This window comes from Anguilla anguilla, chromosome 11, assembly GCF_013347855.1.
Source record: "Anguilla anguilla isolate fAngAng1 chromosome 11, fAngAng1.pri, whole genome shotgun sequence".
NCBI classification, from domain to species: Eukaryota; Metazoa; Chordata; class Actinopteri; order Anguilliformes; family Anguillidae; genus Anguilla; species Anguilla anguilla.
This window is the reverse complement of record NC_049211.1, coordinates 2,202,738-2,215,237: the sequence shown is the minus strand read 5'-3', so window position 1 is coordinate 2,215,237 and position 12,500 is coordinate 2,202,738. Positions and strand designations below refer to the sequence as shown.

The 12,500-nt window shown below is 51.5% G+C and overlaps 1 protein-coding gene across 2 annotated transcripts in view; it reads right to left on the bottom strand.

Moving 5' to 3' along the window:
* The window catches only part of LOC118208406 (segment polarity protein dishevelled homolog DVL-1-like), a 50,620-nt gene that overhangs the window by 7,551 nt on the left and 30,569 nt on the right, over positions 1 to 12,500 (bottom strand). For both annotated transcript variants that reach the window (XM_035383052.1, XM_035383053.1), the window contains exons 5-13: positions 5,747 to 5,885; positions 4,977 to 5,070; positions 4,660 to 4,729; positions 4,070 to 4,209; positions 2,043 to 2,119; positions 1,857 to 1,924; positions 1,490 to 1,567; positions 1,251 to 1,385; positions 1 to 36 (exon numbers count right to left, since the gene is read on the bottom strand). The exon at positions 1 to 36 is cut by the window's left edge and continues 132 nt beyond it. In XM_035383052.1, the coding sequence (XP_035238943.1) occupies positions 1 to 36; positions 1,251 to 1,385; positions 1,490 to 1,567; positions 1,857 to 1,924; positions 2,043 to 2,119; positions 4,070 to 4,209; positions 4,660 to 4,729; positions 4,977 to 5,070; positions 5,747 to 5,885 (837 nt within the window). The remainder of the gene's footprint in view (positions 37 to 1,250; positions 1,386 to 1,489; positions 1,568 to 1,856; positions 1,925 to 2,042; positions 2,120 to 4,069; positions 4,210 to 4,659; positions 4,730 to 4,976; positions 5,071 to 5,746; positions 5,886 to 12,500) is intronic.

Genomic DNA, 12,500 nt, shown 5'->3' with positions numbered 1-12,500 from the left:
CCACCCGCGAGTACAGCCAGTCCACCACGTCCGCACCTGCGCCAGGTAGACCAGGTAACAGTGATTACACCTCCCCCTTTCCCCCGCTCCACCCGCGAGTACAGCCAGTCCACCACGTCCGCACCTGTGCCAGGTAGAACAGTGATTACACCACCCCCTTTCCCCCTCTCCACCCGCGAGTACAGCCAGTCCACCACGTCCGCACCTGTGCCAGGTACACCAGGTAACAGTGATTACACCACCCCCTTTTCCCCTCTCCACCCGCGAGTACAGCCAGTCCACCACGTCCGCACCTGCGCCAGGTAGACCAGGTAACAGTGATTACACCTCCCCCTTTCCCCCGCTCCACCCGCGAGTACAGCCAGTCCACCACGTCCGCACCTGCGCCAGGTAGACCAGGTAACAGTCATTACACCACCCCCTTTTCCCCTCTCCACCCGCGAGTACAGCCAGTCCACCACGTCCGCACCTGCACCAGGTAGACCAGGTAACAGTCATTACACCACCCCCTTTTCCCCTCTCCACCCGCGAGTACAACCAGTCCACCACGTCCGCACCTGCGCCAGGTACACCAGGTAACAGTGATTACACCACCCGCGAGTACAGCCAGTCCACCACGTCCGCACCTGCGCCAGGTACACCAGGTAACAGTCATTACACCACCCCCTTTCCCCCTCTCCACCCGCGAGTACAGCCAGTCCACCACATCCGCACCTGCGCCAGGTAGACCAGGTAACAGTCATTACACCACCCCCTTTCCCCCTCTCCACCCGCGAGTACAGCCAGTCCACCACGTCCGCACCTGCGGCAGGTACACCAGGTAACAGTGATTACACCTCCCCCTTTCCCCCTCTCCACCCGCGAGTACAGCCAGTCCACCACGTCCGCACCTGCGCCAGGTAGAACAGGAATTACACCACCCCTTTTCCCCTCTCCACCCGCGAGTACAGCCAGTCCACCACGTCCGCACCTGCGGCAGGTACACCAGGTAACAGTGATTACACCTCCCCCTTTCCCCCTCTCCACCCGCGAGTACAGCCAGTCCACCACGTCCGCACCTGCGCCAGGTAGAACAGGAATTACACCACCGCTTTTCCCCTCTCCACCCGCGAGTACAGCCAGTCCACCACGTCCGCACCTGCGCCAGGTACACCAGGAATTACACCACCCACTATTCCTCCCTCCCCCCTCCTAATCATATGACAGCAGTGGCTCCGCCCCCAGCCCCGCCCCCAGCCCCGCCTCCTCACCGATGACAGCGTTGGCGATGGTGATCTTCAACCACATCCTGTCCCGGATCTCCAGGCCGGACTCAGGCAGCTGCATCACCTTGACGATGGTCGCCATGTCCGTCTTGCTGACCGACAGGGGCAGGTCGTCGAACTCTGAGACACAACGGAAAGTGGGAGGAGCCCCCCGTTAAAGCACTGCCCCCTCCTGGCCGGTAAACGCACTGCGGGCTTCCGTGCTGTCGAGGGCGAAGGCGTACCGTAGTGAGGGTAGGACGAGGTCATGGCGGAGGTGTGGGAGATCCAGGCCGCGGGGTCGATGGGGCGCACGGGCTCCGCTGGGGGGGGGGGGGGGGGCAGAGAATACTCATCCATGACACATCCGAGAGAGGGTTAGGATGGGCTGGGGTATTACTGTTAGTGTGCATGTTTTTTTGAGGATTTGTTGGTGTGTGGTAGTTTATGCTGATATAGGCTTGTGTGTTAAGAGCATGTATGTTAGTGCTTGTGTGTGTGTGCATGTGTGTGTGTTAGGGCATGTGTATATTGAAATGTGTGAAAGTGTTTTGAAGTGTGTAAATGTGTGTGTTAGTGCGCATATTTTATACTTCATATTTTATCTCTCACCTCGGGGGATGGTGAAGTAGCTGCGGGGGGAGGGGTCCCAGCACTTAGCCACGGTCAGGCTGATGGGTCTGTAAGACAACACACCAAGGGTCATTCTCATAGGCTATCGCCAGAGTCAATAATCCTTTTAGCCAATCAGCAGGGACGCCCCTTCTCCGAGCAGCCAATCGGCACGGCTCTCCTCACCCGGTTTTGGAGACGATCTCCCGGAGGATGCGCACGGCGTCGTCGTTGCTCATGTTCTCAAAGTTCACCTCGTTCACCTGCAGGGCACAAACACGCCGCGTCACTCACAGAGCGAACGACAACCACTCATCAGAGACAGAACAGACACACACACACATATATACACACTCACACACACACACACACTCACACACACACACGCACACACGCACACACACTCACACACACACACACAGACACACATGTACACACACACACACACAGACACACATGTACACACACACACACACACACACAGACACACACACACTCACTCACACACACTCACTCACACACACACACACACACAGACACACACACACACACACACACACACACTCACACACACACACACACACACACACACACACACACACACACACACACACACACACACACACTCACTCACTCACACACTCACACACACACACACACACATATACACACACACACATATATACACACACACACACACACACACATACACGCATACGCGCTCGCGCACACGCACGCACGCACGCACGCACTCACGCACACACACACGCACACACGATAAAAAACACCCAATCACGTCCATCTCTGGGATCGAGTGTTCTGCGAGAGTGCTCCCCTTTCTGACCCGCTTAGGGATAAAACACGATATTTTAATAATCCGCATTAATAACACATATTAAGTTGCAGTGTTTCATACCCCTGGGGGGGGGGGAGGGGTGGTTGTGGTGTCTATACGGCCACTTGATAAGGATCGACTCCCTCAGAAATAACTGACAGACAGCAGCCATGACTCTACAGACAGACAGCAGCACCCAGCCTCACTGTGGGGGAAGCCTTCTGGATTCAGACCAGAGGTTCAGATTAACAGCTTAAGCACCCCGACATGCTTCAGTCACAAGCAAATCCCCTCCATTACTGCAGAGCAAGCTGAGTTACACATATGAATATGGGAGAAATTAATATTCACACTTTACAGGGTAGATACAGACAGGGAGAGGCTGTGGGTTTCCTTTGGTTTGGTAAAACAAGTTAATTGCAGTAAATGAAATATTTGTTCACCATAATAATTTGGCTTTAGGCAAAGTGACTTAGCATACACATATCACTCTATTGTAAGAACTGTCTCAAACACCTCTCACCTGTATCGGCATGTCTCACCTGTAGCAGTCTGTCTCACCTGTAGCAGCACGTCTCACCTGTAGCAGCATGTCTCACCTGTAGCAGTCTGTCTCACCTGTAGCAGCACGTCTCACCTGTAGCAGCACGTCTCACCTGTACCAGTCTGTCTCACCTGTATCAGCCTGTCTCACCTGTAGCAGTCTGTCTCACCTGTAGCAGCATGTCTCACCTGTAATGGTCTGTCTCACCTGTACCAGTCTGTCTCACCTGTACCAGTCTGTCTCACCTGTAGCAGCATGTCTCACCTGTACCAGTCTGTCTCACCTGCAGCAGCCTGTCTCACCTGTAGCAGCCTGTCTCACCTGTACCAGCCTGTCTCACCTGTAGCAGCCTGTCTCACCTGTAGCAGCATGTCTCACCTGTAGCAGCCTGTCTCACCTGTAGCAGCATGTCTCACCTGTAGCAGCCTGTCTCACCTGTAGCAGCATGTCTCACCTGCAGCAGCCTGTCTCACCTGTACCAGCCTGTCTCACCTGTACCAGCCTGTCTCACCTGTAGCAGCATGTCTCACCTGTAGCAGCCTGTCTCACCTGTAGCAGCCTGTCTCACCTGTACCAGCCTGTCTCACCTGTAGCAGCATGTCTCACCTGTAGCAGCATGTCTCACCTGTACCAGCCTGTCTCACCTGTAGCAGCATGTCTCACCTGTAGCAGCCTGTCTCACCTGTAGCAGCCTGTCTCACCTGTACCAGCCTGTCTCACCTGTAGCAGCATGTCTCACCTGTACCAGTCTGTCTCACCTGTAGCAGCCTGTCTCACCTGTACCAGCCTGTCTCACCTGTAGCAGCCTGTCTCACCTGTAGCAGCCTGTCTCACCTGTAGCAGCATGTCTCCTGGCTCTATCCTGCCGTCGGCAGCGACTGCCCCCCCCTTCATGATGGAGCCGATGTAGATGCCCCCGTCGCCCCGGTCGTTGCTCTGTCCCACAATGCTGATGCCCAGGAAGTTGTACTTCTCTGAAACGAGGTTAAAAAAGGTCACCTGCCACATCCCCTTCCCAGTAATGAATGAAGAGTGGGCTGGGCTTGATCAGACTGCTGTACAAGACCAAGCCAAGGCCTGCAGCTCTAGGGTTATGTACTGCATTCATACAAAACAACAGAACTGAGATCAGATACATGTGGATCAACAGAGAGAGAGGGAGAAAGGAGGAGTGGAGGGATAGATAGGGGATAAGGGGGAGAGGGAGAAAAAAGAGAGGGAGACGGGGAGAGATAGAGATAGAGAGGGAGACGGAGAGAGACAGAGAGTGGGAGAGGGAGGGGGAGGGAGAGAGAGAGGGAAAGAGGAAAGATGGAGAGAGAAAGAGGCAGGAGAGATAGAAGAAGAGGAAAGGCAGTGAGGGAAAGAAGGCGAGGGAGAGATACAGAGGTGTGTAGAGAATAAGGACAGGCACAGGGCCTTACCCATGTTGAGGGTGACGGTGATGATGTTCAGGCTCATGGTGGAGTCTGTGATGCTGCTGAAGGAAGATGACTGTAGGAGGAAAAAATAAAAAATTACTATAAAACACACGCAGATGCATAAATACATAAATACACACACTCACTCATGCGCATACACACAGACACAGATAAATTAAAACATAAATAAACATTCACATGCACAAACACACAGAACACCACGTTTAACGGATCGCAAAACAGAGTGCCCAACAGAGCCCTCTACAGGCGCGGCAGGGTAACGCACCACAGAGAGAGCGAGCGCGCAGGGTAAAACTCACCCGGTCTATTTTGGCCACTTTCTGCCTCCGTCTGCGCCGTTTGTGTCTGCGCATTAGCCTGGAGGAGGAGCTCTGCTCCGTGGAGCTGCTGAGCCTGGGGGGGGGGGGAGGTTTAAATCTGAATCATGTCTGAACACACTAATCTGGATCACATCCAGATTATAATTCAAACAACGGCTGCAAACTAGTGTCCTCCTCAGTCCAGCTCATTACATTACATTACAGGCATTTAGCAGACGCTCTTATCCAGAGCGACGTACAACAAAGTGTATAACCATAACCAGGAACAAGTATGACGAAACCCCTAGAGAGAAGTACCGGTCCAAGTGCAGGGAACAACCGCATAGTTCAACTTGGACCCTGATGGTTAAACTGATTAACACTAACACAAACGAGAACGGCAACAACGCAATCTATGGAAAAATAAAAATAAATAAAAATACAAGTAGTCGTTAAGACAGTTGATGCGCCTAAGCGCTAGCTGCCTGGTTCTGGTAATAAGCACTCTGCCCACACACACTACTTCACAGCCCTAGGGCCCTGTCTGAATCAGCGCACTCGTCTACTACTGAGTATACAAGTTTCATACGAGTTGTACACAACTCGCATACTCAATAGTAGGCAGGTGTGCTGATTTGGACACGGCCCCAGAGAAGCCATTGAGCTGTCTGTGTTCGCCTGCAGGATCCTGCAGTGAATGACATGTAATGAGAGGCTCTTATCTGGCCTGGGACTGCACCACGGGGGAGTCAGACTGCGCACGCACTGACCTGCTGGTGTCCTCGTCTTCCTCGCTGTCGATGAAGGAGCTGGACTCCAGCTCGCTGCTCATCATGGACGTGCTGTCGTAGCCCATGGCTGAGTCCCGCGCCAGCCGCTCGGCTTTGGAGTGACCGTTAACACGGGGGACTGAGGGGGAGAAACACCACAGAGCAAGAGTGGAGTTAGTCCTCCGGCACAGGGGGGGAGTAAGGGGGAGAAACACCACAGAGAAAGAGTGGAGTTAGTCCTCCAGCAGGAGAGGGGACTGAGGGGGAGAAACACCACAGAGCAAGAGTGGAGTTAGTCCTCCAGCAGGAGGGGGGACTGAGGGGGAGAAACACCACAGAGCAAGAGTGGAGTTAGTCCTCTGGCACGGGGGGGGAGTGAGGGGGAGAAACACCACAGAGAAAGAGTGGAGTTAGTCCTCCAGCAGGAGGGGGGACTGAGGGGGAGAAACACCACAGAGCAAGAGTGGAGTTAGTCCTCCGGCAGGAGGGGGGACTGAGGGGGAGAAACACCACAGAGCAAGAGTGGAGTTAGTCCTCCGGCAGGAGTGGGGACTGAGGGGGAGAAACACCACAGAGCAAGAGTGGAGTTAGTCCTCCGGCAGGAGTGGGAACTGAAGGGGAGTTTAACTACCTGCCATTATCTAGCAAACACGTGGGAAATATACAGGTAGTTATTATGCAATAAAATTGCAAGCTGCCAACATTATTGTGTAAACAGAAACAATACAGCTCTCTGAAGAACACATGGAAATAACAATTTAACTTGCCCACCATTCATTTAGAAGTAGCCTACCAACTCTTTAACTCTAAAACTTTTTAAAGTTTTTTTTTTCTTCTGAAAACTTAACACCATCTTCTCTAGACAGCCCAGCTGAAAAAAAAAACCTGGGTGTGTGTGTGGGGGGGGGGGGGGGGGGGTACAGGAGGGGGGGAGAGTGCATAATGACACTGAGAAAATGCTTGAGAAAGTAACAAAATCTCTCCATGTGCCCGTTGTTCATTAATCATGTCCGGTGCAGGTACACACTGCTCATCTCACACTGGAAGGCAGGAGTGATTAATGAACAGAAGTGTATACGGAGAAACGGGCATGGGCCACACGCTGTAACATTCAGAGCTGTGATTGGACAGGAGGCGACCTGCCGACCTTGTGGGGCGTGGCCCTGCTGCCTCCAGCTTGGGACAGAGACAGAGGCGCAGAAAAGGCCAGAGAGACAGAGGGGGATATTCACAGCGGAGTGAGAGGGGAAAAAAGGAAGAATGGTGCGAAAGTAAAATGTGAATTGAGAGAGAGAAAGAGAGGGGGAGAGAGAATGAGAGAAAGCGAGGGGAGAGAAAGAGTGAGAGAGAGAGAGAAGGAGAGATAGAGACAGAGAGAGAAAAAGAGAGAATGAGAGAGAGAGAATGAGAGATAAAAAGAGAGAATGAGATAGAGACAGAGGGGGGTGGTCAGAAGACAGACTGATCTCCGAAGAGATCAGCCATCATTACTCCCAAACATTCTGCTTAAGAAAGAAGAAAAAAAAATGAAGTGAGGAGAAGTGGCAGGAAATGGCCGCTGTAGCGTTCGGGCTGGGAGGGGGAGCACGTGGGAGGAAACGGAGACGGATGGAGGGAAAAAGGGCAGCTCGTCCTCCGAGGCGAACCCTCTCCCCCAGAGCGCACGGCTAGCGGCAGAAGATGCGTCTAATTGGCTCGTTAGCGAAAGGGCAGCAGGGTCGCAGGAACATTCAACAAATTCGGTATTCAGAACATAGTCCTGAACCCTAGATACTTAAACATACCCCCCCCTCGCCCCACCCCCCCACCACACCCCCAGTTCCCCAGCTCGCCCACCCCCCCCCCCCCCACCACACCCCCAGTTCCCCAGCTCCCCCCCCCTCCCCATACGTACAGGGACGTGGGCGTGGCTGGGTCTCAGGGTGGCACCGTATTGGCTGGAAGGGTCTGGAGTGGCAGTTGGGTCTCTGCTGTGCACCGTGCTGAGTCTGGGGTCTCCGCGGGCAACCAAAACACTCCAGTAGTTTTGGGGTACCCATCGCGGCTGAACCCCGCCCCAACCCCCAAACGTCCCACAGCTGGCTGAGCCCCACCCCAACCCCCAAATGTCCTACAGCTCACTATGCAAACATGCACACACACGCAGCAGCACACACACACACACCTGAACACACGCAGCAGCACACACACACACACACTGCTTCCTGAGATCCGCACCAAGCAACACACACACACTCAAGTCCACACACACATACAAGTGCTCATACACACATGCCTGAACACACGCAGCAGCACACACACACACACGTGCCCCCCCGCCCACACACACACATAAACACACACACGCTGCTTCCTGAGATCTGTACCAAGCAACACACACACACTCAAGTCCACACACATATACAAGTGTTCACACACACAAGATCATATGCCTATTTACACTACAAAATCACCAAAGAACTACAGTAAAGACCTTCGCTGTAGTGTTCCTTTGTATACAGGCAAAGGACCCCACAACCATACACACACAGCAGAAAGCTTAATGGCCACCAAGTGAGGACACAAACACACACACACACACTCACACACACTCACTCACTCACTCTCACTCGCAGACACTGTGGCTCAGCACAATTTCTGCTCAATGTCTCCGCAACGACGGCCCGCACTCAACCCCACGTGTTCGCACGCACACAAGTCTCGAACAAACGTTCCTTTTTATCGGAACCGTGCAGAGAACAAGGCCGCGGTTTACTGGTGGACTGCCGGCTCCCGCTCTTATCTACAATGGAGAAAGAGAAAGGAGGGAGGAGAGAGGAAGATGAGAACAAAGAGAGAGAGAGGGAGAGAGAGATCGTTTTGTCTTGTTACGGGGGTCAGGACTGGGAATTGCTGCTTATAATAGCCCCGCAGAAGCCTGCTCGCGCGATGCTCTCCGAACATCTGGACTCAGCTGCCGTGCGCACTTGAAATTTATCCCGCAACGGTACTCCGGTACAACGGCGCGGACCGACGGCGAGGCTAAGTAATCCACTATCATCACAGACGCAGCGGTGGAACCGCAAACGGAAGCGCTCCATAAATCAAACATATTTCTGGCTTAGCCATCACCATAACACCGTCGACTTAATAGCCTCCATAAGTCCAAAGCTTTACACTGCCCATTACTAAAATTACATTCTGGCGAAAAGTTTCTATTTCACGTGTTATCCACAGAAAATAATTATTTCAGGGGGCTAAAAGCGCGCCATATGCCGCGGCTTCACGTGAGAGAAGCTTTTGTGCGGAACAGATATTGCTGTATTGGAAGTGATAAGCACACCCGCTGTGATTTCCGTCAGATTTTTTCGCACGCAATGACATACAAATTCAGCCACAGACAATAGTCAAACGCTTAACTTTTTATCATATAGAAAACAGAATCATTGCCACCCTTCATGAAAATAAGTAAAAACGGCTGGGAAAATGAACAACACATAACATCCGTCATATTTTGGGCCCAAACATATGCTTTATACTCTTATTTTGACACAATCTTTTTGGCAAAAACTTGTTAGCACACAGACCACGGAGAGCGCTATCAGACGCTCCACGCGAACCCAGAGCTGCCAGGGTCAGTAACTATTGCCAGAGGCTCGTGAAGCTGCCATTTGAAACCGACTTTAACGAATGACTGACTAGAAATGCACGAACTACGTTTTATTTATTTTATTTTTTGCTGTGCTGAGGGCTCCTATTACGACAAATACACGATTACAGGTATTGTGTTGATACACTGTCAAAATACGTCAGCACAAGACGCCACAGGGAGTCTGAAAAATGATAACTGGATATCGGGGAATGTTCGTTTGCCCCGCAGTCAGGGAACTCTACTGTTCCGCCGTGACACTTCGATTAGGATCAGATTTCTCACAGGTGCCCGGCGCGTCTGGGAGAATTTCATTTTCCAAGGGGCGTTCGCGGCCGGAAGAAAGAGCGAGGACCTGTCACGGCGGCATCATACCAAACAGCCTACAACATTTTGACACATAGCCCATTATCACTAGATTTCCACCGCGCACTGCTGTAAATATAGGTTGTGTGCAGTCAGGGTTTAGCCTAAGCGTAGTAATGCAGGTTATGCGGTTTAAAAATTTCCTGGAAATAAATTGGTGACAAGTGAAAATCACCGGTTCTGAGACTAACTGATTTTACACTTGTTTTGCAGAAGTCGACAAGTCTGCAGTTTTTCCCCCCATGTAATTTAAAGCAACCCAAAGAGCTTACGCTAAATGACAGAATCTTAATTTATTCGTATCCCGAGACAGTTATAATTTACAGGCACGCGACTTGATATTGTCCAACAGTAGGCTGCCGTAAACGCGAAACACGGTCAGCGCAGCAGCATCTCGCGCACAAATCTTTCTTCTGCCCCGCGTGGGCCACTGGCAACAACGCTGCGCTCACGTCACTGATCTCCCCGCAAAAACCCTCCGTATCAGCAGTCCCACATTACAGTCATTTTCTACACTGCATAAAGACAATGTCTAACATAGACATACCGTAAAACACAACATACCAATGTATAAAGCTACAGTAATTTACTGGACGAAAAACTGAACCCGCTTACAAATAACGGGAAAGCGAACTCATAATTATTGATTAGTATCCATTTAGCCATATTATCTACAAACCATTTAAAATATATAATGTTTATTTATAGGGTTAATCCATGCATCTCCCCCATAACTAAGGCGTCGTGCCAAAACAATCCTTATTCTACAGCTACACAATTTAAACTACGTTACCATCGCTAATACCATCCCGAGGTCTGTGCTTCTAAAGTTGCGCAACACTTTTAAACGTTTTCTTTCGCACAGTTTATCAGTTAATAGAAACAAATGCAGGCTTACCTCGCTGGTCGATGACCGAACCTACAACTACAACACGCCGAGCTGCAGGCAGCTCCTTCCTATCAGATCGGGAGCGCGCAGCGAGCCTGCCCTGCCAAACAGGCGCAGCCCCGCGCACTCAGCGCGCCGGATCCGCTTCTATTCCTCACCGACCAATGGCGTCACGGCATTTTATAGGAGAGAGAACGCGATTCTTCCGCGCAATAAAAAAAAAATCTTGCCAGAGCAAGAGAAGGTGCCTGCGCGTGCCAACAGGTGATTAACAGTGCGATATTCACTTGACCACGTGTCGCTGTTCTGGGTTGTCATGGCATTGCAACAGTTTAACAGTACTGCAAACACACACACCTTTAGAGATTCTGTCACCATCCAACAAAATAATCTCACATGTACACAGTTTACAAAAAAAATAAAATAAACATGCCTCTTAGTTTTAGAAGTTTCACATATTTCAGATTCTAATGGTTTCACAATCAAAGTAAATGCCGAACTCTGGATAGCTCAAAACGGACTGTTTTCAATAAGCTAACAGCTAATGAAACGCAAACGGCAAATCTGTTTTGGCTCATGAACAAGCCCGTCTTTCTAAATACGGCTCGTTTTAACGCCGGCTGGATTTACTCCACCGGGTCTTTCAGGGCAGCCCTGAGGGCTGGGCACACACCTTCACAGGGACAGAAGGGGCTGACGGAGCACAGGCCTCCTGCAGGTAACAGGTATATTACAGGTGCCTAGCTGACTCGCTCCTGGCAATGAAACGGATCCTCTCGCATAACCCACACAGTCGTCCCCCCAGGGGGGCCCGTCACCCATCCACACTTCACAAATAACCCGAAACCTGCATTATTCATCCCGTGTCCCGGCTGCAGAAAGGCCACAGGAAGGATCGCTTTACTGCCCAACGCGCCGTCACTCACAGCGCCTTTTGTTCACGGAACTGCGCTTCTATCCAAAAAACTCAAAACGTCAGACTTAAGAGGCAGCTGACAGAACGCCTCGCCCCAACATGAGCAATCGGTCCAGGTGTCAAAAGTGTCTCCACGGGTACAGACAGAGAGATGGACATGAAGGAACTCTTTTTTCCGTCTGTCTGTGAGAAGGGTTGTGACAGGGGTCGCCAGCACCCGTTTCTACACCATCTGAACCCTTTAATTGTGCAACTGGATCGAATGTCCTGCGATGTCACAAACCAGCTGATTTTACGCACCCTCTCAAAGATAAAACCTGTTCAGAGGTTTCAAGAGTATAATATTTTTACTTGCCATTTGGCCTAATGCGGGGAGGTTTGCACGCGACATCACAAGCTTACAATGTTGATTTCCAGACTGAAATTAAGTGGACACTCATATATCCCCCCTCCCCCCCCCCCCCCATCATCTTAGTAAACATTATTCCCTGATCATTCAGTCACAGAACACAGTCAGATGGTTTGTGTTGTCCACTGTGAACAAAGATAACATGAATCTATGAAAAGATCATCCACTGCAAGAGGCATCAGTTCAGACCACTCCCTGCAGCATCAAAATCCCAGGGACCGGAAATCAGGAGGTAATTTTCACACGCTCCCTCCACCGCAAGCTGCTCAGAGCGCAGGTGTCGGGAGAAGTCTGGCAGCCTTGCAGGAAGACACGCGTCCTGCACACGTGTGTGTGTGTGAGAGAGAGAGAGAGAGAGAGAGTGTGTGGCAGCCGAATGTGGAGGTGTGAGGCGGTGAGCGAGCACACGTGTGTGTGTGAGTGTGAGTGTGTGTATGAGAGAGAGAGAGCGAGTGTGTGGGAGTGTATATGTCTGTGTGTGTGTGTGTGTATGTGTGCGTGTACGTGTGTGTGAGTGTGTGTGAGAGAGAGAGTGAGTGTGGGGAG